General features: G+C 42.0%; 1 protein-coding gene across 1 annotated transcript in view; it reads right to left on the minus strand.

The window, feature by feature from the left end:
• Nucleotides 1-26,069, minus strand: part of LOC146805013 (acetylserotonin O-methyltransferase-like) — a 219,370-nt gene that overhangs the window by 132,632 nt on the left and 60,669 nt on the right. The window contains exon 2 of the mRNA XM_085622163.1: nucleotides 6,336-6,510. Coding sequence (XP_085478289.1) covers nucleotides 6,336-6,510 — 175 coding nt within the window. The remainder of the gene's footprint in view (nucleotides 1-6,335; nucleotides 6,511-26,069) is intronic.

The following is a 26,069-nucleotide window of genomic DNA, read 5'->3' on the forward strand; positions in this document are numbered from 1 at the left end:
GTTACCCAGAATCCCTTGCAAACCTAGCAAATTGTCAAAAAAAAAAAAAATTCCACATTTCTGTGGTGGAAAGTAACGGAATCTGCATGGATCCACACATTTCCACACACCCCGCGTCCTCGAAAGTCTTACGAGAAAAACGGTACCTCACTAGTGCGGGTCGGCCTAGTGCCCGCGACAGGAAACGGCGCAAAACGCAGCGTGGTCACACCTCAATAACGCAGTGAAAAATTACCCTTTTTTGGCAAAGTGCCTAGCTCTAGTTTTTGGACCCTAGCTCTGCGGGCACCTTGGGAAACCTAGCAAGCCTATAAATTTTTTTAAACTAGACACCCAGGGAAATCCAGGATGGGGTGACTTGACTGCCTCCCACCAGGGTCTGTTACCCAGAATCCCTAGCAAACCTAAAAAATTGTCCAAAAAACACATTTTCCCCACATTTCTGTGCTGGAAAGTTCCGGAATCTGCGTGGATCCACAAATTTCCACCCACCCCGTGTTCCCCAAAGTCTTACGAGAAAAACGGTGCCTCACTTGTGTGGGTCGGCCTAGTGCCCGCGGCAGGAAACGGCGCAAAACGCAACGTGGTCACACCTCAATTTCGCAATGAAAAATGACCCTTTTTTGGCAAAATGTCTAGCTGTAGATTTTGAACCCTAGCTCTGCGGGCACCTTGGTAAACCTAGCAAACCTATACATTTTTGGAAACTAGACACCCAGGGGAATCCAAGATGGGGTGACTTGACTGCCTCCCACCAGGGTCTGTTACCCAGAATCCCTGGCAAACCTAAAAAATTGTCCAAAAAAACACATTTTCCCCACATTTCTGTGGTGGAAAGTTCCGGAATCTGCGTGGATCCACAAATTTCCACCCACCCCGCGTTCCCCAAAGTCTTACGAGAAAAACTGTACCTCACTTGTGTGGGTCGGCCTAGTGCCCACGACAGGAAATGGTGAAAAACGCAACGTGGTCACACCTCAATTTCGCAGTGAAAAATGACCCTTTTTTGGCAAAGTGTTAGCTCTAGTTTTTTAACCCTAGCTCTGCGGGCACCTTGGGAAACCTAGCAAACCTATACATTTCTGAAAACTAGACACCCGTGTGCTTCCAGGGAGGTATGGCTTGCGTGGATCCCCCAACGTTTCCTTACCCAGAATCCCCTGCAAACCTCAATTGTAGCTGAAAAAAATCAAATTTTTCACACATTTTTGTGTGGGAAAGTTGTGGCATCACCGGGATCACTCAAATTTCCCACCACCCAGCGTTTCCCCGGGTCTCCCGGTAAAAATGGTGCCTCACTTGTGTGGGAGGTGGGAAATTTGAGTGAGCCCGGTGATGCCACAACTTTCCCACACAAAAATGTGTGAAAAAAGTGATTTTTTTCAGCTTAAATTGAGGTTTGCAGGGGATTCTGGGTAAGGAAACGTTGGGGTATCCATGCAAGCCATACCTCCCTGGAAGCCCCTGTGTGTCTAGTTTTCAGAAATGTATGGGTTTGGTAGGTTTCCCTTGATAGCCGCCGAGCGCAGGGCCAAAAACCCAGGTGACCCCCCTTGCAAAACCAGGTGGTTTTGAGATAGGCAATTTTTATGTCGCCTCACTACGTTTTGGGCCCTTGCCTGTCGCGGATACTTGGGCCTCCCACACAAGTGAGGCACCATTTTTACCAGGAGACCCGGGGAACACTGGGTGGTGGGAAATTTGAGTGAGCCCGGTGATGCCACAACTGTCCCACACAAAAATGTGTGAAAAAAGTGATTGTTTCAGCTAAAATTGCCCACAAACAACCCCAAACTTAAAAAAAGAAAACAAAACCCTGGCGCTAGTGGCCATTCCTTCTGCACGATCGAACGATCATGCCGCAGGAATGCATAACAGAGACATCGGGGGCAGAGGCGTAGCTAGAGCTTGTGGCGCCCGGGGCTATCTCTCAGATTGCCGCCCCTGGGGAGGGGGGTTGCTGGGGAAAAAGGATGGCGACCACTTGAAAGCGGTCCGAGAGACACTTAGTATTGCCGCTAATAGTTACCTCGATCATGCAAGTTACATGCACATACATGACACGGTCCAAGGCTACACAGTTAAATACACCGGTGACTGGCAGTACAAAAGAGAACACACAGACTGCATGATCTATCTGGGGACTCAGAAAAACTGCATGTGACATCCATCAGAGAACTGCGTGAATAATTACCTGGTAATCCCCTCCGCACAATGCAAACATGCACATACATGACACTGTTCAGGGATCCATCATCTACAGCTGACATTAAATGACCATTCATCATGGTCCCCCCATTAAAGCAGAGCTGGACTCGTCATGGGCACATCACGACTGCGCTCCACGACGAGTCCAGCTCGTCATGGGCACAGAACGGGTTAAACAAATAAAGCAAAATACATTTACTTGAAGTTGATAGCACCAATTGGGACTATCGCGGCATTTTGACTAACAAAATCCACAGTTCAGCCTGACCTCAATAGAGTCGAGGGCCGACTACAGTGTTGGGAAGGCCCTGCAAAACAAGACTTTAGAAGTTAAAGAGGCCTCGAGAACCTTGCAGTGAAGTGCGGTGGTGAGGCATCGCTGGGGTCGCGAGGCGTCGGTGTTGCACGCCGGTGCAGAAGACGGTGAGGCTTTGAAGTCACACGCGTTGCCGGTCGAACTCCTTGCAATCGATGTCAAGATGCTGGCATCGGCAGGGTTGGGGCTGCGGTCTCGTCGCGGTGGTGCATCATGCTTGTCAATATGTGGTGTCCATGGCTTCAGTGCAGGCAGTGGTGTGGCATTGATGCTAGAGAGCTGGCATCGGAGTCGATGGCACTATCATTGGCAGTGCAAGGCCACGGTGTTATCAAGGGTGGAGGGGCAAGGTGGTGACCACAGCTGCGGTGCTAGCAGTAAATTCAGTGACGCTGCTTAGGCATCGTTGTTGGTGAGGCTAATGTTGCGGTGAGGCCAAAGTCGTTGCAACAAGGCGGTGCCAATGGCCACTGTGTAGGCAGCTGCATCGAAGTCAGCGAGACACGTCGTCATCATTGAAACCAGGGCTGCGTTGTTGTTGGGGTCGGTGCTACGCTTTCCCAGCGAGCGGTTACCGTGGAATTGGGGCAGACAAGGGTGTTGGTTATGGCGTTAGGAATCCTTTTCTTGAAGTTACAGCCCAGCAAACACCTGCAACTGCCCTGAACTGAAATTGGCACCACTTGGCAGGTCAGAACTCCCAGCAGTGAAGTTCAGGTGCTGTATGTTAATGTGAAATCTTTGTGTCCCTGAGACTATTTAACAGGAGGCAAGCACTCACAAGCCCTTGGAGAAACTTGGAAAGCAGGAGCAAAACAGCAAAGTCCAGTTCTTTCAGTGCTCACAGACAGAAGAGGCAACTGCAGGCTAACCCAGCAAAGGGGTAGTACTCATTTTGAAAGCTCTTCTTCTTGGCAGAGTCCTCAGTCCAGAAGTGTTCTAAAAATGTGGGGTAACAGATCCAATACTTATACCCTTTTCAGCCTTTTGAAGTAGGCATACTTCAAAGGATACTCTTTGTAATGCACAAGTCCTGCCCTACCCTGTCCTGGCTCCAGACACATTACAGGGGAGTGGAGACTCAATTGTGGGAGGACAGGCACAGCCCTATTCAGGTGTCAGTGACAACTCCTCCAACCACTCTAGCTCAGGAAGTCCCATGAGCCTGGTGATGGGCTATCAGCATATGAAGGGCACACTTCAGCTCCCTTTGTGTGAAAAACTAAATTAGCCGAATTTCACTATCAGGACCCATAAGACACACCAGTACATGTCTTGCCTTTCATATACACTGCAACCTGCCCATTGGACTTCCTAGCGCCTACCTTAGGGCTTGCCTTACATACAATAAAAGGGAAAATTTGGGCCAGGCAAGTGGATGCACTTGCCAGATTGACATGGCAGTTCAAAACTGCCCCCCTTGACACTACACTGGCAGACCTGACACATGATTGTGAGGCTACTTATGTGGGCGGCACAATCAGTGCTGGAGGCCCACTACTAGGATTTGATGTACCGGCCCTGGCCACACACAGAGCACTTTATTATGGAGTAAGCAGTAAAAGCAAATATGTCAAGCATATGCACTTTAGCAGTGATTAGTAGTGGAAAAGTGCCCCAGAGTCCTAAATTCAACAAAAAGAGGGTTAGGAAAACAAGAGGCAACAGGCAAAAAGTCTGGGGATAAACCTTGAAAAAGGGCCAGGTTCAACAATATCTGTAATTTTAGTAAAATCAAGAGATCTTCAATAACACCAAACCTAATAAACACAGACAGTATACTCCATAATCTGCAAACAGTTTGGCAGTGTACATATGCATATTGGTGCACAGGATTAAAACAGGCTATTTACAGACTGAATACATACACAAATGGTTCTAATCAGTGTCATGCATGTTGATGAGGGTATCCAAATTATATGCATGGGGCTGATTCTGGAAAGGACATAAGTGCATGGGTGATTCTTCTAATGCTCTCAGTTCTGTACCTAAGCTAATTTTGACAGTACCTAAGCTAATTGTGAATGGGTGTCCAGCCTTGTTCCAGGGGTCAGTGCCATGCAAGGTTTTCGTGATTTCCACTTGATAGATAAAAGTGCATACAATGCAGCTAAATTGTAATCATCGTCATATTCGGTGGTTGTTTTTAAAACCTAGCATGGCTCTGGAGCTTGTGGAGCAGTAGTTAACATCCTGATGTGTTCCTTTGCTGGTCTGGTGGGCAAGTTACATGATTAGTGCTTCCTGCATGATGCCTGTGGCTCGGGAGAATTATTTCAAGCATAAACATTTAAAATAAAACATTGATGACTGCATCTCACCAAGGAGGCTGAGCTCCACTCCTGAGTTTTAGTTTAAAAAAATATTTCAGCCGTGTTTCACTTGTATTGATGCAATTGATCCATAACACAAATGATACATTGATTTGTAAAAGAAAAGCCGAGGACTTAGCCTTATGTCCTCGTTTATGTGGAGTGGACAAGTTACTCTATGTTTACATATAGCATGTTAGATGTTGTTTTTTTTCTTATATGTGTACTTTCATTAATGTATGAACAATGCCTTTTCTGCCACACTTGCTACTGCCTGACCTTCAATAAATGCAAATATCCCAAATACAATGGGTGTGCATAGACGTGGTTATGGGTGGCAGGGTGATAGGTGCATGTTGTGAGATGTCAAAGTGTGACTGGGAGGGCAGCCCTTTTTCATTGCTTGCACTGGAGCCAAAGGCTAATGGTTTCGCATAGTGAAGCTAAATGCAACTCTGCCAGTAGAAGCCCAGCAGTTACCTCACCTAGTAAAACTGCAGGGAAAAGGGAGGTTGGTGGACTGGGACATTGGCTATTCTATTGTGGTTGTCCTACATCTGCCAACCTTTACATGGACACATAAGTACTATGGGTCTGATTCACAATGGTAAACCGAGACAAAAGTCTAACTTTAACCACTTTCAGTATTCACAAAGGGCATTTATGAGTAGTAAAGTTAGACTTTTGTCTCAGTTTAACTTAAGTTTTCGTATTAAGTTTAACTGAGACTAGAATTTTGGTCTCAGTTAAACCTAAGATCAAACTTTAAGTTAAACTGAGACAAAAGTCTAACTTTACTACTCGTAAATGCACTTTGTGATATCGAAAGTCGTAAAGTTAGAATTTTGCCTCAGCTAACCTTTGTGAATTAGGCCCATTATTTATTGCCCAGGTTTATCATTTAAAAGACCAGTGCATTTTGGAAGAAAAAGTCTTTTTGCTTCATTAAACATAAAAGGACCAAAACAATTGATAATTACAATTTGTTGTTCTGATTACATGGGGCAATCTGCCCATCAAAAATGTGACATATATTAATCCTAAAGCGAGATCTGAAATCAATGAATGGCAGTGCTGCTCATCTATGGATATACCAAAGAGACCAATAACTGAATACATATGTAGCTCTATATTGTTACATTAAGGTTGTCACTGAAAAGAAGGCAACAAATGGATGGGGGAGCAAAAGAGAAATATATTTACTATAGACAGAATTGCCAATGAGAGGCGCATATATCAGAGTGACATAATGGAAACCAGGTGTGAAAACAACACACATTCTGTCACTTTTTTCCACCTTTATTTTTAGGTCTTTAGTACAGACATTGAAGACCAACATCATCTTGTAGATTATATATTTCCAAGCATACAGGAAAGAATTGAATAAATTATAACATCCTGTAAAATTATATATTTTCTGTATGTGATACTTCAATATTTCTAATTCAATTGGATCACAGTGCATGGTTTGCATAATGCGTGGCTCTTTACAAGATTACCTTCCATATTCCTCATCTCAGTTTCTAGTAGCTTTAATCCCACACATGCGCAGAGTAACCTTTCCATTCCATCGGTACTGGCATGCAGACGTTCAGCAATGGTGGCAGAGGACAGGGGGCTACCAGATTCCTGTAGCAGGTCAAAGATGCCCAGTTCACAGGCAGTGAACAGTACCTGAGGAAAAATAACAAATACATCTTCAAGTGACAGTCTCTCTAAAAGCTGTTGAATGGATTGCCTAGTAAGTAAAGACTTGTCAAGTCCTAAATGATTCTATTGCTTAATGACTGATGTAGAAAGTGAATTATTAGGTGATATGGATGGTAGTCTATTTAAGTGATAATGACACTCTTCCTTCCTAGGTCCAGTTAGGTCGCAATAATTTAAACCTGAGCTCAACCCTTAGTAGCTGTAGCACAGAACAGACAGGCATACCTTAGGCAAGACGTGTAAAGCTTTTATCTGTACAAAATTTAAAAGGTAAAAAACACAATAAAATTCCCACTCCAATTTATAAAAATGTAGAACATTTTAATTAACAAATGGAAGTAAAATGACAAAAATCTAATGTAGAAAATCAGTGATATAAATTTGAAAGGTTTTAGATGTTTCGAGGAACAAAAGCACACAGGCCCTGCCACCTGTGTCTGTTTGTGATAGACCGGCTGAAAATTATAAGTTAACCCTTAAACTGCTGAGGTTTTTTCACCCAAGTGCAGAGCCCGTTTTTAGTTATTTGGGGAAAGTTGCGCTTAGTCCTCCATAACTTTTTTCCACATAAGTTGTTGGATCTCCACCATATTTACGTCATGTTTATACATTTGTGGTTTCAATTCATTAACATGTGTGACACATTTAAATAAATGAATAAGTATGTAAAAAGTGTAATCACTAAGAGTGGATATACAAGTGTATTAAGATGATCAGTAGGATGATGTCATTGTGTTCACTGCATATTTACGTTCATTATTGATTGCTTGCTTCCATTGACTTATAATGCTGTACCATGCATCCATTTGTTTCTCGATTTATTGTAGCCTGACATTAGGACTTAGCTGAAATTGCTTGCCTTCACATTGCCAGCATGCTGATTTCTCTTCTTTGCATGTGCAAAATCATGCGTCTCATTAGTTAGTGAAAGGCTAATTGTATGTATTAGATGGCTGATAGTGAGGCCAGAGACGAGAAAGTTGGCAACAATTGGAAGGAACTGATGATGAGAGAAGGCCTTCTGTTGACGGTGTACCAGAAGGTATCAGCTTTCAACCTACTTATTTGGAGATGGGAATCTTAGGAAGTATATTAACTCCCCTCAAGCGAAATTAGCTGATTGCTTCTCAGTGGTTGAAATGAGTTATTGATGTTTCAGAAGCAGTTGACTGTATTTTTAATTAGTGTTTCATAGTTAGTTAGACAGACTCAAGCCTGACTTTGAGAGGGAACAGATTTCTCTTTCTGATGGGCTTCTCTGAGTGAATGCTTCATGCTAAAGACTCTATTTCCTAGAACAACTACTGAAGTTCGAACTTATGCTAACACCTTCTATGCTCCCCTTTAGAAATAGCCTTTAGATGATTTTTTATTAGGCTATGTTTGTATTAGAAGGTGAAAGTTTCTTTATAGAACACCTGATCACATCAATGTGTCTCCTCTGCATTGTAGCTGTTACTATTTTGTTGCTCATCTTATTATGCCTTAACGTACTAGCACACTTTGATCTCCAGACCGTATTGTTCTATTTTCTGAATTTATTTTTGCTTTTGATATATACTGGCTGAATTAATGTTCTAAAATAAATATTTATGGTTGAATTTATTGATTCTTGGTCTTCATTGTGAGGTCGTATTGGCTTCACAGGTTTTGAAATGTATTTCTGATATTAGCTCTCTTATAATATTTCAAGTCGATTATTAAAGATCAATACCACCAAAGGGCAAAATGTATTCGATGATTTCACTAAGAAATTGAGGTTCCGATACCCCCGCTCTGTCAGTATCCATGCCAAATAAACAGTCTTCTTTTCCAACATCCTCAGGATTCAAAAGGTACACAGGGTTTGTGGATTCCTCTGGAGGGGACCAAAAAAATAGTTAAAAGATAGCTAATTTTTTTTTTAAATAAGTAAAAGTTCTCCACAAATAGGTGACTTATTGTTGTCTCATAAGAGTTGAATCAATGAATGGTTTGATGTGCTAAAATTACCATCTTCTAGGTTTCAGGAACACACAGAGCTGTAACAAAAAACCTCACATTTTTTTACGATTTGCATTTTTCTAAGAGGTAGCCCATATTTCCCTATTTTTGTGTTTTCAACCTACTTCCAGTTTGGACTGGAAGATTTTGTGAAATATATGGGTTATCCCAGGCATCTACAGATTTCTGAAAATTAGGCAAAATTTTAAATTCATCAAGGGGTCATTTCTGTAGATCACTCAAGCGTTTTCCCCAAAAACTTAGGACCTGATTATGAGTCTGGTGTTACAAGAACTGCCAGACTGATGTTGGTGTGGCGGTCCAACCAACGCCAAACCGGTGGTCCGACTGCCCATTATAAGTTGTCCTGTTGGACCACCATTACAATGCTGCAGCCACCAGGGAACTGTTGTTCTCTGGCAGTGGCACGGCAATCAGGACCTGACGAATATGCTGGTTGTGCTGCTGTGGCTCCAGCAAGCATATTACGAGTTTAAGTACCTCCATTGGTGTCTTGGAGCTGTGGTGTCTTGAAACAAAGGTGGCCATACAGAGACTCATATTTCCCTTATCTATGTGGATGCATGCAAGGGGGCATGTACCCAAGTTCCTGCACAGCATGAACTTTTTAGTCCATGCCAAGCAGGAACTGTTTTTGGAGTTCTCATTGCGGTGCCCATTCTTAGATGCACCGCTGTGGGATCACCAAGTACAGCCCACCAGACACAAGGAAACTCTGTCTGGTGGGGAGCCCAACCACAAGTTTGGCAGTGCGGGAGCGGGCCGCCGCATGGTGGTCTGCTCCAGCACATTCAAACTCACAGGGCTATATTATCAAGGAACGGCGATAACATTATCGCCGCTTTAGCAGCAGGAAACTGCCGCTAAAGCGGTGATAATGAGCTTGATAATATGCCCTTGTGCATTCCCATAGAAGCCCAGGTCTGGTGTGAACCTGGGCTTCTATGGGAATTCTCAAGGGCATATTATCAACCCATTATCGTCGCTTTAGCAGCAGTTTCTTGCCGCAAAAGTGGCGATAATGTTATCACCGTTTCTTGATAATATGGCCCATATTCGGGCCCTAACAGGTTTCAGAGTATAAAAAATATTGAAAACAAGTATGAAGAAAGAACACTTTGTGACATTTTCATCTGAAACTTTTTGTCTCTATGGTTCATTTACAAATTCAATATACCAATAAGGAAAAATAAAAATAAATATGAAAAAATAGAGACAATGACTTGGAAAAGCAAGGTGACGTCCAGTTTGGAGTTCTTATTTAAGCCAGCCTGACTTTTCCTGCTTCTTTTGAATACAACCAGTAACAGTTTGATCAGTATGTGATTTGAATTTGTTGTTTGGTGTGGTTTTTAAAAATCATTAGGTATAGTTGCATAAGTCTATTCCTTGTCCATCTCATTGTCTCTATTTATTCATATTTTTTCTTATTTTTTCTTATTGGTATTGTTCTGTTCTTTGCCTTTTACTACTATTTAGTTATTCTCTCTCTCTTCATTTCCAAATGGGTCACTATTGTAGTCTATTATCATTGATGTATGTGAAAAGATGGATGATTAATGTAGTTTGCTATTATATGATTTTGGAAAAGCTAATGACAGAGGACTGCTCAGGTTCTATATTGCCTCAATTACGTACTTAGAATTTATTATATATTCTACTTAGAAATTACATTATATAAGTAATTCAACATTGAAATATGGAAAATATAAAATGTCCACTTCGTTTACCCACACAGGTTTCCTCGCGCACTCCCAGAAGGACAAACAGCTTCACCAATGATCGTTTTTTATAATTCCTTTACTTTCAGCATGCCAGATACAAAAAGACAAACTCTACGCGTTTCAGTCTCAGCAGAGACCTTGCTCACGAGTCTAGCGGTTGCTCAAAGGTAGTCAGGATTTTTAAACATACAAACAAATCAATAAGTGACATCACTTCCTGAGACAGTGCTGCTTGGCATTCTGGTCATTGTAGTGCCCAATACATTTTCTGACAAAACCCGACATTTTCCAATCCAAATAAAGTTCGTTTTCAACAAAAATAGGAATAAAAAACCCGTTCCGTAGGCCTATGCACCTTTCTGTACATTTCAGGTCATTAAAACCATGCAATGTTATGATAACTATGATAGACATTTATAATGATTATGGTGCATAGCTTAGTCTACGGTAATGTTGACAAGGTCTGGTCACCATTTGATTATTCACTTTCTACTAAACATAGTAGTAAACCACAGATTTCTATTAAAGTGAGTCATAATGTTACACCCTGGTGATCTTATATTAAGGATTGGAACTGTTGATTTTGAAACATAAATCAAGCCCTCTAGTGGGCAGTATTCTACAACTTGTGATATGAAGGCACTGTCTCTCATCGTGAAAACGGAACAAAAAAATGTGAGACATACATTAATGTAATAAACCTAAAAGTGTAAAAATGTAGGGGGCCAATGTCAGTGTCCTTGGTCAATTCTGACCCTTTCCTTGATAATTTTGGATGGCATAATTAAAGATGGTAATGAAGTTCCTCATCCTGATTTAAACCAAAAGGAGTCAGAGTCCTGAAATTCAAAATGTGTTTGGATTCTTTTTGCCGAAGGGTTTTCTCTCGGTCTCCTCCCCGTGGATGTATTCCTACGGATTCCACTGCATAGAATTTCAAGTCCTTCCATCTTCCTCCATGCTCCACGTTTATTAGCCATCACCATCTGGTTTGGCACATCTTACACATGGATCCAACAATGTCATCAATTGTAGGTGATCATCCCAACATTACCTACAGACGAACCAGAAACCTTAGGGATCAATTGATCCACAGCCACTTCAAACAACAGAACAAAAAAGAAACCTGGTTAAAACCTAAAGGATTCTATAAATGTACGAGCTGTAAGGTATGCCCCATTGCTCAGAATACCAAGGAGTTGGTGATGGCTAATAAACGCAAATGGAGAATTCAACAACTAATCAATTGCAAAAGCCAATTTGTCATATACATCATCGAATGTCCCTGCCCACTAAAGTACGTTGGAAGCACCAAGTGCGAACTGAAAAAACGTATCTTGGAACATGTTCGTGCCACCGTCAACACTGACAGGAGCAATGCTGTCGCAAAGCACATGGAGAAGGAGCATGGAGGAAGATGGAAGGACTTGAAATTCTATGCAGTGGAATCCGTAGGAATACATCCACGGGGAGGAGACCGAGAGAAAACCCTTCGGCAAAAAGAATCCAAACACATTTTGAATTTCAGGACTCTGACTCCTTTTGGTTTAAATCAGGATGAGGAACTTCATTACCATCTTTAATTATGCCATCCAAAATTATCAAGGAAAGGGTCAGAATTGACCAAGGACACTGACATTGGCCCCCTACATTTTTACACTTTTAGGTTTATTACATTAATGTATGTCTCACATTTTTTTGTTCCGTTTTCACGATGAGAGACAGTGCCTTCATATCACAAGTTGTAGAATACTGCCCACTAGAGGGCTTGATTTATGTTTCAAAATCAACAGTTCCAATCCTTAATATAAGATCACCAGGGTGTAACATTATGACTCACTTTAATAGAAATCTGTGGTTTACTACTATGTTTAGTAGAAAGTGAATAATCAAATGGTGACCAGACCTTGTCAACATTACCGTAGACTAAGCTATGCACCATAATCATTATAAATGTCTATCATAGTTATCATAACATTGCATGGTTTTAATGACCTGAAATGTACAGAAAGGTGCATAGGCCTACGGAACGGGTTTTTTATTCCTATTTTTGTTGAAAACGAACTTTATTTGGATTGGAAAATGTCGGGTTTTGTCAGAAAATGTATTGGGCACTACAATGACCAGAATGCCAAGCAGCACTGTCTCAGGAAGTGATGTCACTTATTGATTTGTTTGTATGTTTAAAAATCCTGACTACCTTTGAGCAACCGCTAGACTCGTGAGCAAGGTCTCTGCTGAGACTGAAACGCGTAGAGTTTGTCTTTTTGTATCTGGCATGCTGAAAGTAAAGGAATTATAAAAAACGATCATTGGTGAAGCTGTTTGTCCTTCTGGGAGTGCGCGAGGAAACCTGTGTGGGTAAACGAAGTGGATATTACAACGGCTTAACCCTGCCGTACCTCGTACGCACCACCGCAGAGCGCCCATGATTCCTGAAGTGGGTTGTGTTGGAAAAGATTGAATTTGGAATCGGGTGAACGCCGGCATCGAGCAACAACCATCAGAAGCGAAGCCAGGCTGAGCGGAGATAGAACGGGAGACGCGAACTCGGAGGGGAACGTGTATTCCTGTCTTCTTCAATCGGTAAGCGAGCTGCGCGCACATTGAATTGTGTGATACATTGTATCCAACTTGAATGAGAAGCCGGTTGGTCTCACATTTGCATATTGCCCATTGATAATATACGAGTAAAATACTCGGGGAACTGTTTTTCTCATCATTGCTAATTGGGTTAATATATGCAAAGAGACAGAGGGGACATAAAATGGAATTGGTCAAGATCGTACTAACATAAATCATCAGCATAAAGGAAAGTGCCAGTACAATATGGATAAAAGGGAGGCCAATAGAAATGCCCTGATAGATACATTTTTCGATCAAGAAAAGACAACGAATGTTGAAACTGGAGCAACAGGCAGCTCAAATAAAATTGACATCAAAAACAAACTACGTACATGGGAGAAGTTGTCAAAAAAGGAAATCAATAAATGGTGGGAAGTGGCGTCCCTAAAGAAATATCTGGAGGTGAAAAGAGTACCACGGGGACTGCGCATTGGATTAATGCCCAATCATGTAGACACAAGTAATGAACTACTCAAGGAATGGGGCGAATACATCCTTAACTCATCCCTGGGATTAATGGAAATTCTCGTGAGGCATATCCAAATTGCGCTGGATAAAACTACCAACCAGCTAAGGGAATTGGAAAAAGAATTAACAACAGTGGAACTGAATGCAGACTTGGCAAAATTTAAGGAAGAACTGAGTCACTACATCGAAAAACATGAAATAACTGTGAGAGCAAGAAAACAATCTAAGTTTCAAAGAGACAAAGAGGATTATTTAGAAGGACGCATCTTTACTTATGCTAGAAAGTATGATCGGTTCAAAGAACAAGATAGATGGGATACGGCCACAAACGCCAGCAGCCTTTCCTCATTAACCTCAACGGATGTGAGTGATGTAGAAGGGGAGCCAAGCACTACAAAACCTAAGTGTTCTTTTTTAGGAGAAATGAGGCTGGCTTTACAGCAAAAGAACTGGGAAAAGAACGTGGGAACACCATCAATCAACACCCGGGGAAGGGGCAGAGGACGTGGAGGTGCCCGCAGAAACGCACAAGAAGAGGAAAGCGGAAACACAAATTCAAGCACTACTCGAGTGGGAACAATGACGAGGAGCATGCGACAGAAATGGAACTAACAGACTCACAAGAAGTCGTCGCAAGTGAGAATCAAGAACTACAAGTAATCAACCTCTCCAAAAAGACATTGACCGAAATGGAAATAAAACTTCTCCAACGCGGTTTGAATTTCTGTCCCACCACCGGCATTGATATAGCTGAAACAAGAATTGATCTATATAAATACGTTCGCAAAATTAAACTAGCAAAATTGTTTGTTGAAAACCCTGGTCTGGATAAACATCGAAAGATCACCCAAATACCAGAAATGGAACTGCTGGCACAAGATGCAGAAAACTTTGTGACTCTGATGGAACTAGACAAAAATCCTGAACATGAGAAAGGTGACGTACGAACCTACTGTAACCAATTGGGAGCTGGCTGCAGCAGCAAAAAACCGAAGTCTAAATTCTATCCACAACTACCACAAGGCAACAAAATTGATTTATTTCATGAGTGTGTTATCAAAGACCTTTACAAAATTAACCACTCCAAGAAACTAGACAATCTCTCACATGAGGAACGCAATGCCTTAACTGATCTAAAAAATGATGATACAATTGAAATAAAGATGGCAGATAAAGGAGGTAACGTCATCATCCTACAGAAAGAAGCATATGTTAAAGAAGCATTTTCACAATTGGAAAACAAAGAATATTATGAGAAATTGAAAACCAACCCCACCAAAAGATGGAAGGAGGAATTAGATTTGAAATTGGATCTGTGGAGCAAACAAAATCTATTGAATGAGGAAGAAGTAAAATATCTGAAAATGGAACACCCCAAAATGGCTACAATATACTTTCTTCCAAAAATCCACAAACATCCGACGAAACCACCGGGAAGGCCTATAATTTCAGCAAAAGGAGCTCTACTCGAACCAATGGCCAATTTCCTGGATGTTTTCCTACTACCATATGTGAAGGGGTTATCTTCTTACCTACAAGACACAGGAGATTTGTTAAGACACCTACAAAACACCCCATGGCAAACGTCCTACAAATTAGTAACAATGGATGTAATATCATTGTACTCAAACATTCAGAATGATATTGGATTAAAGGCATGTAAACAATTCCTGGCTGAAAGAAACATACAATTCTCTGACCACAACGAGATGTTATTACAAATGATACAGCTATGCCTTGAACAAAATACATTCATGTTCGGCGAGGAGATCTACCGCCAAGTAAAAGGGACAGCTATGGGTTTTTCATTTAGCCCATCGTATGCCTGTTTGACCATGGGCGTATGGGAAAAAGCATGGGCATGGAGCCAAGAGAACGACACCTATGTGAATAAAACCATAGCTTGGTTTAGGTATATAGACGACCTATTGATCATCTGGGATGGAACAAATAGCGAGTTTGCAGAATATTTCGAAATCTTGAACAACTCCAACTTCAAATTGAAATTCACATACAATATCAGTGACGAAAAAGTGGTGTTTCTGGACACTGTAATTTACATTGTAGATAACACTGTACACACAACTCTACATCGCAAAGACACCGCAACAAATGCAGTACTGCATGCAGAATCCTTCCATCAAAAAAGTCTGATACAAAACATCCCTTATGGGGAATTTCTCAGGATCAAAAGGATATGCTCCAGGGAAGAAGAGTGGTTCAAACACCGTAATCAGGCAATAACACGCTTCAAAAGAAGAAATTACAGCTCCAAAACCATCCAGATGTCTTTACAACGAACGGCAACTATCAACAGAACAGATTTGCTAAAGGACAAAGAAGCTAAAACAAATGAAGAAAATCAAATACGATTCATAACTACCCACTCAACAGGAAACCAACAGGTGATGAAAATACTACGCAAAAATTGGCACATCTTACACATGGATCCAACAATGTCATCAATTGTAGGTGATCATCCCAACATTACCTACAGACGAACCAGAAACCTTAGGGATCAATTGATCCACAGCCACTTCAAACAACAGAACAAAAAAGAAACCTGGTTAAAACCTAAAGGATTCTATAAATGTACGAGCTGTAAGGTATGCCCCATTGCTCAGAATACCAAGGAGTTGGTGATGGCTAATAAACGCAAATGGAGAATTCAACAACTAATCAATTGCAAAAGCCAATTTGTCATATACATCATCGAATGTCCCTGCCCACTAAAGTACGTTGGAAGCACCAAGTGCGAACTGAAAAAACGTATCTTGGAACATGTTCGTGCCACCGTCAACACTGACAGGAGCAATGCTGTCGCAAAGCACATGGAGAAGGAGCATGGAGGAAGATGGAAGGACTTGAAATTCTATGCAGTGGAATCCGTAGGAATACATCCACGGGGAGGAGACCGAGAGAAAACCCTTCGGCAAAAAGAATCCAAACACATTTTGAATTTCAGGACTCTGACTCCTTTTGGTTTAAATCAGGATGAGGAACTTCATTACCATCTTTAATTATGCCATCCAAAATTATCAAGGAAAGGGTCAGAATTGACCAAGGACACTGACATTGGCCCCCTACATTTTTACACTTTTAGGTTTATTACATTAATGTATGTCTCACATTTTTTTGTTCCGTTTTCACGATGAGAGACAGTGCCTTCATATCACAAGTTGTAGAATACTGCCCACTAGAGGGCTTGATTTATGTTTCAAAATCAACAGTTCCAATCCTTAATATAAGATCACCAGGGTGTAACATTATGACTCACTTTAATAGAAATCTGTGGTTTACTACTATGTTTAGTAGAAAGTGAATAATCAAATGGTGACCAGACCTTGTCAACATTACCGTAGACTAAGCTATGCACCATAATCATTATAAATGTCTATCATAGTTATCATAACATTGCATGGTTTTAATGACCTGAAATGTACAGAAAGGTGCATAGGCCTACGGAACGGGTTTTTTATTCCTATTTTTGTTGAAAACGAACTTTATTTGGATTGGAAAATGTCGGGTTTTGTCAGAAAATGTATTGGGCACTACAATGACCAGAATGCCAAGCAGCACTGTCTCAGGAAGTGATGTCACTTATTGATTTGTTTGTATGTTTAAAAATCCTGACTACCTTTGAGCAACCGCTAGACTCGTGAGCAAGGTCTCTGCTGAGACTGAAACGCGTAGAGTTTGTCTTTTTGTATCTGGCATGCTGAAAGTAAAGGAATTATAAAAAACGATCATTGGTGAAGCTGTTTGTCCTTCTGGGAGTGCGCGAGGAAACCTGTGTGGGTAAACGAAGTGGATATTACAACGGCTTAACCCTGCCGTACCTCGTACGCACCACCGCAGAGCGCCCATGATTCCTGAAGTGGGTTGTGTTGGAAAAAAAAAAAAAAAAAAAAAAAAAAATATAAAATGTATACAAGTTTTGCTGTAATACACTGTTGCGCTCGATGATTTGAAAATACTTTTTCTTTGTCTCTATGTGGTTCGATCACAAAGTTGTATGTAATATTATGTTGTGTTTTAATGTAGTTGTGTCTCTCCACTTACTTATTATTTTCTTCTGTTTTAGGATATTGTACTAAATGTATTATATGTATGTTTTTATAACCACTAGATAGTATTATACACTTATTTTTAATATTTTTACAGCCCTGACGAAGTTTTTGCCTAAAAGAACGAAACGCGTTGGCTGCTTGGTGCTTTGTTTCGATTCAAATAAAAGGAAGAATAAAGAAATCTCAAATATTTCCAACTTTAGATGGACATTTAATCATTATTTTTGGGATATTTGGTTTGGTGGTGCAGCCCACATTTGAAGAAAATACCAATATATCTGCTACACTTTTATGGTTTCAAGGATGAATGGGGTTGTAGGTTTTCATAGAACCTGAGATTTCCAGAGCCAACAACTTATCTGCACCTTACAGTGTTTTTTCTTTGTGTAGAGTATACAGCAATTCATATGGTAAAACATAAACAGTAAAAAATGAGTAGGAAGGAAACCTATGTATTTCTGAAATGTACACCAATACTGAGTTTACGAGCAGAGGTTATTTGTAAAAATCCAAATTTGTGTGTAGCCATACTAGCGTGTGATTCAGAGGGGATTATTCAAAATATCTTCTTTCCTACAAATTGGCTTGCATATGGAAGGCCCAGATTCTGAGAAGTTCAATTGATAATAACAAGTGTTCCTAAATGTCTCCTGATAACAATGGTACCTCACTTGTGTGGGTAGGCCTATTGCCCATGAGCAGAAAAGGCCCAAATTGCAACATGGAGAGATCAAATTTTTCCACAGAAAACCCAGCCTTTTTTCAATGTGGACAGCTGTGGATTATGGGCCCTAGTTCAGCCATCAACTAGGGAAACCTAGCACATGTGTAAATTTTTTTAAACTAGACACCCGGAGGAATACAGAGTGGGTGACTTGTATGTCTCTCATCAGGTTTTCTTAACCAGAAACCCTTGCAAACCTCAAACTTTGACATAAAGCACAACTTTTCCTCACATTTCGGGGAGGAAATCTTCTGGATTCTGCAGAGAGTCCCAAATGTCCTACCACTCAGCAACCCCAAAGTCTCCCAATAAAATTGGTACCTCACTTGTGTGGGTAGGCCTAGTACCCGTCTCAAGAAAGGGCACAAAATACAACAAGGACACATCACATTTCCCCACTGAAAACTGACCAGATTTTTCAATGTGGATAGCCCTGGCTCAGCTAGAACTTATGGAAACCCAGAGAATTCCAGGGTTGTATGCCTTGAATAGATTCCACAAGGTATTCTTACCTACAATACCTTGCAAACATCAATCTTTGCCTAAAACCACACATTTTCCTTATATTTCTGTGATGGAAACTTCTGGAATCTGCATAAATCCCAAATTCCTACCACCCAAAAATACCACACTTTTACTCATAAAAATGCTACCCACCTGAGTTGTTTGGAATATTGCCTGCCTCAGAAATGGATCAAACCAAGGTCAATAGGAGTCCCCTGTGAGGACTGCTATTTATCCCGCTTTGATCTATTCTTAGTGTGGGCAAAGTCAGAGCCCACGAAGGCAATGCTGGGATGCTGCTCTGTATCAGTCCCTGTGAACTCATCTTTTCTTAGACTTAGAAACTTGTCTGGAAGTCAGGATCCTTTCAGTGGGGCAAACCAGCAAGTTTGACATCAGTGGCTGCAGCTCATCGGTGGTATGGTGTCCTGAAGAGGGTAATGGGGATGCCACATTTATGCCCAGTGCCAGCCTGTGGTTGGGGGAAATTCCTTGCCACTCCCTCACCAAGGGGGTAAACATACCCAGGGGTGCCCCTAACCACTTGTGCAGCACTTCCATTGTAAACTATCCTACAGTGCCCCTCTCCACCCAAAACCAATATGGCAGAACCTTTCTTCCCCTGTGCAGAGCTCTCTGGTCTTCCACAAAAGTATGGCTAGAATAATGGGCAAACTATCCCATGTGGTCACTCAAAAATGGTTCTGGGAGCAGCCACTCACCCACTGAGATAAGTGCCCTGTCAGCTATCAGGACAATAAAGGAACAGTCCTAGACATAAGAACTGATCAAGTCTAGTATATCAGAACTGGCTTAGAACCACCAAGGGATACTAGTAGCAAGTGGGTTTTCATAAATAATCATTGGAACTACAACCTCTTTTTTTTTCATTATCAGACTGGTCATATGAGTATGTGTCAATATTTGTCACTATGGCATAAGTAATGCCAGAGTTTTGTACTGTGTTGTATTATGTAGAAATGAGTCTCTATGATTATCTGAATGGGGTTTAAAGGATATGTTTAAGTGTAAAAGATTGCATGGAAGATCACAAAATAAATTGTGGATAAATACACGGGTCAAGAAAATTAATTTACTTCACTGATAATATGAAGTGGTCTTTGAATAATGGAAACAGGTTCTGCGCACACGTTATAGGATAAACACAGTGTAGTAAAACCATAGGGTATGGTTGAAAGGTACAATAGCAGTCAACATCAGAATAGTCTTTGTAGGATTTAATAGTGCGTTTCTTCAAGTGAATTGAAGGGACAAGAAAAACAACCAGCCGACACGTGTTTCGTCAACGGGAAACAACCCGTGACTCTTCAGGGCTGTATTATGAATGACCGTGGCAAACGAGGGATACGGGACGACGGAACAGTCCGCGTGTGACGAGTAGGGACGTCACAGCCACAATCGTGGTAAAAGGGTAAATACCGAAGCGGAGAGTAAAGCCAATCGTAGGATCAGAAAATGAGGAATCGTCTCAGTTCAAGGGTATTGGCGACGGCAAATGCGGGTGAAATCGTGAGTCTGGGCGGTAGACGGTAAGTTGGAAGTGCAGCTTGTAATGCTACCATGTATGATTCATGCAGCAGGTTCTGCAGCTGTCTTTCAAGCCCCGGAACAGGAAGGTTCTTCCTGTTCCGGGGCTTGAAAGACAGCTGCAGAACCTGCTGCATGAATCATACATGGTAGCATTACAAGCCACACTTCCAGCTTTTTGGAACTGAGACGCCCCGCATAGATCACAGATCCCACCGCGGTTAGACTTACCGTCTACCACCCAGACTCACGATTTCACCCGCATTTGCCGTCGCCAATACCCTTGAACTGAGACGATTCCTCATTTTCTGATCCTACGATTGGCTTTACTCTCCGCTTCGGTATTTACCCTTTTACCACGATTGTGGCTGTGACGTCCCTACTCGTCACACACGGACTGTTCCGTCGTCCCGTATCCCTCGTTTGCCACGGTCATTGGTATTACAGCCCTGAAGAGTCACGGGTTGTTTCCCGTTGACGAAACACGTGTCGGCTTGTTGTTTTTCTTGTCCCTTCAATTCACTTGAAGAAACGCACTATTAAATCCTACAAAGACTATTCTGATGTTGACTGCTATTGTACCTTTCAACCATACCCTATGGTTTCACTACACTGTGTTTATCCTATAACGTGTGCGCAGAACCTGTTTCCATTTTGTAGTGGGTGTATCCTACACTCCAACTCGCAGGGGTTCTTTTTCTTGCCAGGGTTTGTTTTCCCCTGATCACGCAGCACCGTACCTACTTTTCAATACTGGACCCTTAGTGTGTTTTGCTTGAGCGCCATTCTTCGTTCTCCAACTAAACCCCTCACAGAACCAAATGGTCTTTGAATAATGACAGCTAGGGTAATCTGTGTTCTATATGTTTAAAGGAGGCCCAACCCAGCAGTAATAAAAGGGCCCATCCCCCAAATACGTAACTTTCTAAATGTGGCATTTCCAAAATAGTAATTTAAAATGTGATTTGATCATTAGATTAGATTTAAAATTACTATTCATTTGAGTCCTTGAATCATGGTTCTAATTATTCGCAAACTGATGTTATGCATTATAAGGTGTAACCCAGTGCCTTTCTATTGAACAGTCAATCTAGCCACAGTGAGACATTGCTCTGGAGATCATTCACTATCAGGACATGCAGAACTTAAATACACAAGTCCTAATTTTCTAAATTTGTAGTATTAACAATGCAAATTCAGGATGCTGGGACAGGCCAGAAAGCATTCTTTGCATTATCATATTAGTCTTGTCACAAAACAAAAGGCGCTGCAGTCCTCTAGTGCCATTTTAGCTTAAAGGTCCTGGTCACATTGGGTGCAATATAATATGGATGCATCAATAATTTGAATGTGTTAAATAGGATTCATAACCGATCCAACAGGTTTTTAGGGGTCAGAGCACATGCATTGGGGCCTGGTTAGCAGGGTCCCAGTTTCCAGATTACAAAAACCAACAGCATCAATTAAAAAAAAAAATCAAGGTGGTCATGCAAAAAGAAGAATTTCTTACATGGAAGCAAATGAACGATTCCCTTGGTACTTCTTATTATTTAAAAAGAACAATCTAGATGGGTCATCTACAGAGATATAGTCAGTCTCAAGTCTGTATGCCTCGGTAAAGTCCATTGCCTGTAGGGAGATAGACCACCAGAACAGTTTTAGAGTTTTCCCCTCTCATCTGCATCAGTCATCTGAGAGGCCTGTGGTCATTCTGAACTTTGAATTGAGCCCCACACAAGTAAAGACTCAGATTCTTCTGTGACCACACCACAGCAAAGGGTTCCCTCTAAATGGCACTTCAATGCTGCTCCCTGGGGAGAAGTCACCTACTAATAAAGGCAATTGTGTGATCTAGGACCACATCATCCAGCTGTGACAATGCTGCCCCAATCCTGTGTTCTGAATCATCTGTTTGCACCACACACTTTCTGCTAAAGTAAGGTGCTTTGTGTACAGGGTGGTAATGGTCTTTTCACACTTTTCAGTCCAAATGAACTTCTTGAGCAGTTTTGTTTTGGTGAGTTCAATATTGGTGTCATACCCCTTCACAAATATCTTGTTTTACCTAGTCAGGCCAAGAAAGGCTCTGACCTAGATTTGTGTTTTCAGATGCTCCCCTTTATGATGATCTGCAACTTGGGTTGGAGAGCCTGCATGTGTCGTACACGACAAATGTGGCCTAGGTACACCACGGATCCCTGCTTTATCTGGCACTTAGGCACTTACTGGTCTTGACAGTCAGGCCTGCCTGCTGTAGGACCTGAAACACTTCTCAGAGGTGTATCAGGTTTGCCTGTAAGGTAGAGCTAAAGAGAGTTGTGTCATCAAGATATGCTTCACTAAAGGTTTCCAATCCAGACGGTAACATGTTAACCAGCTTCTAGAAGATGACAGGGGCATTTGTCAGACCAAATGCCATCAATTTAAACTGAAAGTAGCCCTCATGGGTGAAGAGGTTTAGCATGTCCTTGGCTTCCTCTTTAAGGGCAACCCACTGCTACCCAAAAGGGAGATCCAAAGTATTGAGGTAATTGCAGCACTAAGTTTGTCAATTATCTCTTCAGCTCTGGAAATGGGAGTGAGCCTTTTTTGGTGACAGCACAGAGTACCCAGTAGTTCACATAGAACCTGAGGTTGAGGCCACCACTTTCAAGTTGGCCTTAGGCACCAGCACCACAGGACTTGTCCAAGGACTACCAGAGAGTTCAATAACCCCCCAGGATCAACATGTTGGCAACCTCTTCCTTGCTGCTTGCTTTGACCTTATTTGACAGCCTGTAGGTCTTTTTTTGACAGGTCAACTAAGTCCATTGCCTATGTCATGGACACTCCACTGAGTCTGGCTGGTATCCTAGAAAACAGTGCGGCAAACTGTTCCAGGAACTGGCAACAATCATTTGTTCAGTCATCAGGAGAGAGGACTACTCCCTCCACTGACCCATCCTATGCATTTTTGGATAAGAAGTCTGATAGAGGTTCACTCGCCTGTCCTATAATCTCCATGAGCATTGTCATGTCAGTCCTGTCAGTGTGGTTTCAATGGGTTAACAAGGATTACCCTGTCGGGGTATTTGAGAGTCCCCAAGTCCAGACAGGTAGGTGACCTCTACCATCCTTTACAGCATTTTGCAGGGCCAGGTCCATTAGTCCCGGAGGACCATGGATGCCAAAGACTCCACCATCCACAATTTCTGACCTGGCTGGTACTCCTCCAAGAATGCTTTTTGGTCATACAAAGTCCATTAGTTCCTCTTCAGGTTCTTTGAGTATTTTGTTCCACCCTTCTCGGACTAGGCTTAAAGTACCTCTAGCAGGGTGCCTATACAAATACTCAAAGAGGCTGTGGTTTACTCTCTTTTGTGATACCTCCCTGCAGGGAAATAAAAGGCATGGAAGTAGAGCATTCTACTTCCTGCAGGGTTTGACAGTCAGCTTCATAAGCTTGCCTTTTAATGGTCTTTGTGAATCTCTCTACAGGAACGTTTGCTTGGGGATCATAAAGGGTGGTGAACTTGTAAGCCACCCCACAGTCATCCCATATAGCCTTCAAGTATGCACACCTCAGGTTTGTGTCCCTGTCAGATATTATCTCTCTGGAGAACCCCACCCTGAATAAGACACCAAGTGGTACCCTGGCCACTGAGGGTGCAATCATCGTCTTCAGGGATATTGTTTCAGGATACCTTGTGGCATGGTCCAACACAAACTATTTCCTAAAATAGTTGGAGGATCCAGTGGACCAACTATGGAACTCTGTCAAAAGGCATTCCAACCACAGGCAGTGGAATGTATGGGGCCTTGGGTTGTCCTCCTGGCTTCACAGGTGATGCAGAAGCGGCAGACCTCCTTCACCTTCTCAGGTCTCTGGAGCCAGTAAAAGTGGTTGACCAGCTTGCTCCAAATGTCTAGCCAATGGAATATTTTAGGCTAAGTTTAGAAGGAAGTCCCTATACTGTTAAGGGATGAGCAAGGTGTTGAGTCCCTAGCCTCACGGCCTCACCATACGGCGTGTGTCTCTGTAGCCACTTACACTCACTCAGGGAGACCTAGCATTTTATATGGTTCTTCCTCAGAACAAAAACTCTGGACCCTATTACAGATCCAATACCGGCAGCACAGCTGTGCTGCCGGTATTGGATCTGTAATAGGGTCCAGAGTTTTTGTTCTTTTGCGGCGCATTTGGACGGAGCGCTTACCAGGCAAGCACGCCTACATTGCAAAAATAATTGTCAAGTTTCAGAATAATGTTTAAGGAAAGGTGTGCTGCTCGCTTCTCATGTTTGTCTTCCTCAGAACAACCACAGGCTTTCTAAGTAATTTCCCAAGAGACACTCAACTGAGATGGCAGAGCTCAAAGCTATATTCTTCAGGCAGTAACCCCTACACTGAACGCTGGCTATTGCCATTGGATGGAACCTCACTTCACTGTCAGTATTGAACACTTCATGGAAGACAACTGGGATCATTTGCTCTGAGGATACAAGCTTATCCACCACAGTGGACTTTGGCTCCATTGATATTAGTCCATTGCCTGTACTTCCAGATGCTGAGAGGTAAGGTGGTCAGGACTTTAACATCCACCCAACCCACAGAAAATAAAGTGTCTTCAGTGTCATCCCTAATTTCCTCTGGGCAAACTTCCAGCCCAGTTCTTATACGTATAATTCCTTGGGAATGCCCTGGATGGAGGGGGGGGGGGGTCTTTTTTGAACATACAGCCTCTGCTTTTGTGTCCTGGCTGATGACAGTCCAGGCACCACCCTGCCTACCAAGGGTCTAAAGGTTCTCTTCCCTTTGTACACTCCTTAGTGCTTGGACAGGTTTTTGGGGCCCTTGAGATAACTCCGTCTTTTTATCCTTGTTGATCCCCTCTTTCTCCTGTTTTGAGGTCTGACCCCCTTTCTTAGGATCACACACCAGGAACATTTTGGATACACAAGTGCGCACCCACTCATCAGCTGTCTTACCCAGCTCTATGGGGTTAAACAACTTGGAATCCACAAGATGAGGATGTGACAACTCTGGAGAACAGTTACTCAATGTTGAGCTTGGCCCTTTCTGCAGGGTCATCTCCAAACTTTGCGCCTTCACCCTCCTGTTTTCTGAACCCGTTTTTGTTGGCTGGATGACTGTAACTTTACCACTAGTAAAGAGTGCTAAAGTGTTTTATGTTCTCTCCCCTAAATATGGTACAATTGGCTTATACTTAATTCTCATGTTTAATTCACTTGTGACCCCCTAGGAAAGTGGTATCACATGTACCCAGGGCCTGTAAATGAAATGCTACTAGTGGGCCTGTAGCACATTTTGTGGCACTCACTTAAGTACCCTTTTAAAACACGTCTCAGGCCTGCCATTGCAGCCTGTATGCAGTTTTAAACTTCCATTTATTTGTTATTACATATAAGTCAACCCAAAGCTAGTCCCTGAGCAGCATAGAGGAGAAGGTGCAGTAGATTAAAAAAGTTAGACAGGTACTTTTAGGTTTAACATGTCCTAATAATGAAAAATTCATGTATTACTATTGCAAGGCCTACCTCTCCCAAAGGATAATACTTGGTTTCCCTATTACAGTTAATAAGTGATACCTTTAAACTAGGAGCAGGTCTACAAGTGACAGGTTGAATTTGGTGTCTAAAGATTGCAATTAAAATCCCTTTTTAATGGTAAAGTCAGATTTTAAGTTGCAATTCTGAAAATGCCACTTTTAGCAACCATTTGGTGTCTGCAGCCTGTATCCTGGGTCACATAACTAAGTGTCGCTGGCAGTTGATCTTTGTGTATGGCTTCCAGAGAGTGAAACAAAGGGAAGCTCGGTGTTGGCAGATGGGCCACTCTGACTTAACAAGGGGGAAG

Source organism: Triturus cristatus, chromosome 8 (assembly GCF_964204655.1).
Source record: "Triturus cristatus chromosome 8, aTriCri1.1, whole genome shotgun sequence".
Classification (NCBI taxonomy): domain Eukaryota; kingdom Metazoa; phylum Chordata; class Amphibia; order Caudata; family Salamandridae; genus Triturus; species Triturus cristatus.